We start from the raw sequence: 3116 nt of genomic DNA on the forward strand, positions 1-3116 counted from the left end.
TCCCCTACAGACTGACTCAGCCACCGAGTGGGTGGAGGGCTGCCTCAGTTGCACTCATGGCAGATCCAAGAGCTAGCAGGACAGAGAAAAACCCACAAACGTATTTATTTTCCTTTGGCTGATTCCAAGACCCCTGAATATCAGGTTACCATTGAAAAATAGAAGTGAGTGCGCCCTGGAATTGTCACTCTCCCACCACCCTACCAGAACAGAGCCATCATCATGATCAGGGGCTCCTTTATCTCAGAGATTCACTTGGTATCAGCTGACTGGCATTGGTGTGGCCATGGGCATGTTACGGGGCCTCAGACCCACGCCTGACATCTTGTCTCTCTCCCCTGCACTACCAAGGTGGGCTCCGTGGTGGCCGTTGGCTGGATCCGCTCCAAGAAAGCTGTTGACTGGCGCCTTTTCCGCAACATCTTCCTGGCGTGGTTTGTGACGGTGCCGGTGGCCGGCTTGTTCAGCGCCGGCGTGATGGCGCTGCTGATGTACGGGATCCTGCCCTACGTCTGAGGAGCCTGCTCCGCCGGGAAGAGGGGAAACGGCCGAGCGACTGCCGAGGGGAGAAGCGTTCCCATGAAAGAATCAGTCAGAGAAGACCCATTTTCCATATCTAACTTCTTATCTACTGTACATAACAATGTGTCATATTGGTGACATGGTGATGTGGTGCCATTTCTTATATATGAAAGAAATATATATGCATATAGTAGGTAACAATACCTAAGTTATATTATCAGTGGGGTGAAAATAATTGCCTAGAATTTAATATTTAGTAAAATTTGTACATAGTGTATCATTTTGGTGGCAATTTTTTAATCTTTTGAAGAAGAGTATGGATTAGGAAATGTTTCTTGTCCATTTGATAAAAGAAGAAGCGAGGTACATGACTACATAACACATGAATTTTTTTTAAGCTATTAAGATACTGGAACAAAAGAAAATGTGCAGAAGTGCTTTTCATAGAATAACGTTGTTCATATCATATTGATCTTCGTGTATCATAGTGTGATGGTTATGGCTGTGTAAATACTTACAAACAGTAACTTTTAAATGGTGCATTTCCCTTATATATTTTGGATAAGAAAGTTTAGGAACTACCAAAGAAGCAGGGGGAATAGCTTGCCAATATTATGTTGTTGTCTACATGTGTGGGCGTGTGTTGTGTTTCCCCACCTCTAATTCAACGTTGTTTTCACCAAGCTCCTGCTAGCAAGGCTGGGACAGTACTGTTCATGTCTTAATGTAACTTTAAAAAAAAAAAAAAGCACACAAAAAAGTTAGTTCTCGTTAATTAGTAGGCAGACCATGGTTTGCCAAGTTAGCTGATAGTATACCAACTTCATTTTGTGGGTTGAAGTATCTCACTGCTCACCTTTTACCTTTCCCCTTCAAGTCTCAGCTCCTGATTGCCCTGCTATCAACTCCAGCGAGTGAACCGACTGTCAGCTTTCCCTTTGTCTGTCCATCCAGCCACAAACGCACACTCTCAGGTTACAGGAGCAGTACCGTGGGGTGCCCGCACCCCTCTGTACAGGATCAAAGAGCAGCAGCAGGTAGGAAACAGGCTTAGCCCTGGTGTTGTGGTTGAAGGAATGGGCGCCCGCGGGAGCACTGACCCGCACAGGGGCTGGCGTGGGGAGCACGGCGAGGATGTGAGCTGGGTCCCTCCCAGTGAGTCCCATCCCATGCCATAGCTTGCTGGCCTCCCAGTGTGCTCCTGACCACGAGGAGGGGATGGGAACCTGGCCCTGTGTGGATGGAGATTGAGTGGTAACCAGCATTTGGGATGAGGTCTTTTTTCATGACTGCTCAGGAGGAAATGGCTCGCTACATCCCCTGCACGGCTTTGGAAAGCACATCTGGGGAAAGGTCACTGTTTCATGGGTGGGAGGGAAAGGGCATGGGGTGCCCGGAGGAGCTTGGGAATCTATTACTGTTTAAATGCTGCTAAAATTTTGATAAAATGTTCTTGGTACTCCATTGTGACTTTTCCATTGGTCATTCATACTAAATTTATAATAAAAAGATAAACAGCCCCTATCACTCTTTGCCTCTTGGGTTTTTCGAGCATTACTCAGCCGTGCGACCTGTAATGGGAAGGCAGCTAAAACCTATTCCTTGGCAGCTGCTGCCTTTTGTTCTTTGTCTGCTGGGGTTGGTGGGGATGAAACCACGCTCTGTGTGGTGCTGACAAAAACCTCCCTTTTCTTCCTGCCATCCTGGCAGCCCCAGCACTTACCCAGCCCTTGCTCTGCCCAGGGCTTGGCTCACGGGCATCTCCCGCTCTGGGTTTGGGAGCTCAGAAGCTGCTTCAGATTCATTGACCAAGCACTTGCTGGCTCCGACTGCCCCCCCACCTCCACACACCTCCCACTAACATACCCCTCCTTTCTGGGGCTCTGTAAGCACCTCCATCGCTGCAGCACCGTGGCACTCAGTTTCCAACCCCTCTGAAACGCTACAGCTATGGTATAAATTGTGCTGGCAAGTGGGTGGATGAGCAGTGGCTGAATGAGCAGAGCAGCTGCAGTGGAAAAGGATGGAAGGACTCCCCCTGTCGTAGCAGTTGCATAAACAAATGCCTGCCCAGTGGCCCAGCAGCTTGCCACCTTGTTTTATCTGCACAGACAAACCTGACTTCTCTTACTCCACCGGCAGGGCCCCAGCTGCAGCCCTGCCCGACACAGGCAGCATGCAGGGGGCTGTGCTGGCTCTGGGGGTATGTGATGCATCTTGGCGTCTGTCAACAGGCATATTTATGAATAAGACTGTTATGAGGGAAATGGGCATCTCAAAAATATCCCCACCTCAAATACAATAAACTTTAATCTGGAGAGAGATGGCAAACCTGAAGTCACTTTCTCCATGCCACAGGGGTGTCCCTTGCCACCCCAGAGAGGCAGAATGACTGCAGGGGAAGCACAACTGGTGAAATGCCTTGAAAATATGGACATGATTAAAAATGTCCTTTACTCAGGCAGCTATCAAAATAGGCAAAAATCTAGTCAGAGCAAGACACCATGGATTTTTTGTATTTTTGCAGTAGCCTGGGGGCTTAGTAGGGCCTGAGAGCCGAGCCTTGTTTAGCCAAGACTCATTGAGCAAGCAGA

At 48.5% G+C, this 3116-nt stretch overlaps 1 protein-coding gene across 1 annotated transcript in view; it reads left to right on the plus strand.

The window, feature by feature from the left end:
- The window catches only part of SLC20A2 (solute carrier family 20 (phosphate transporter), member 2), a 32824-nt gene extending 31305 nt beyond the window's left edge, over positions 1–1519 (plus strand). The window contains exon 10 of the mRNA XM_010008964.1: positions 352–1519. Coding sequence (XP_010007266.1) covers positions 352–516 — 165 coding nt within the window. The 3' untranslated portion in view covers positions 517–1519. The remainder of the gene's footprint in view (positions 1–351) is intronic.
- Positions 1520–3116: the final 1597 nt, after the last annotated feature.

The sequence above is a fragment of the Chaetura pelagica genome, unplaced genomic scaffold (genome assembly GCF_000747805.2).
Source record: "Chaetura pelagica isolate M959 unplaced genomic scaffold, ChaPel_1.0 scaffold221, whole genome shotgun sequence".
NCBI lineage: Eukaryota > Metazoa > Chordata > Aves > Apodiformes > Apodidae > Chaetura > Chaetura pelagica.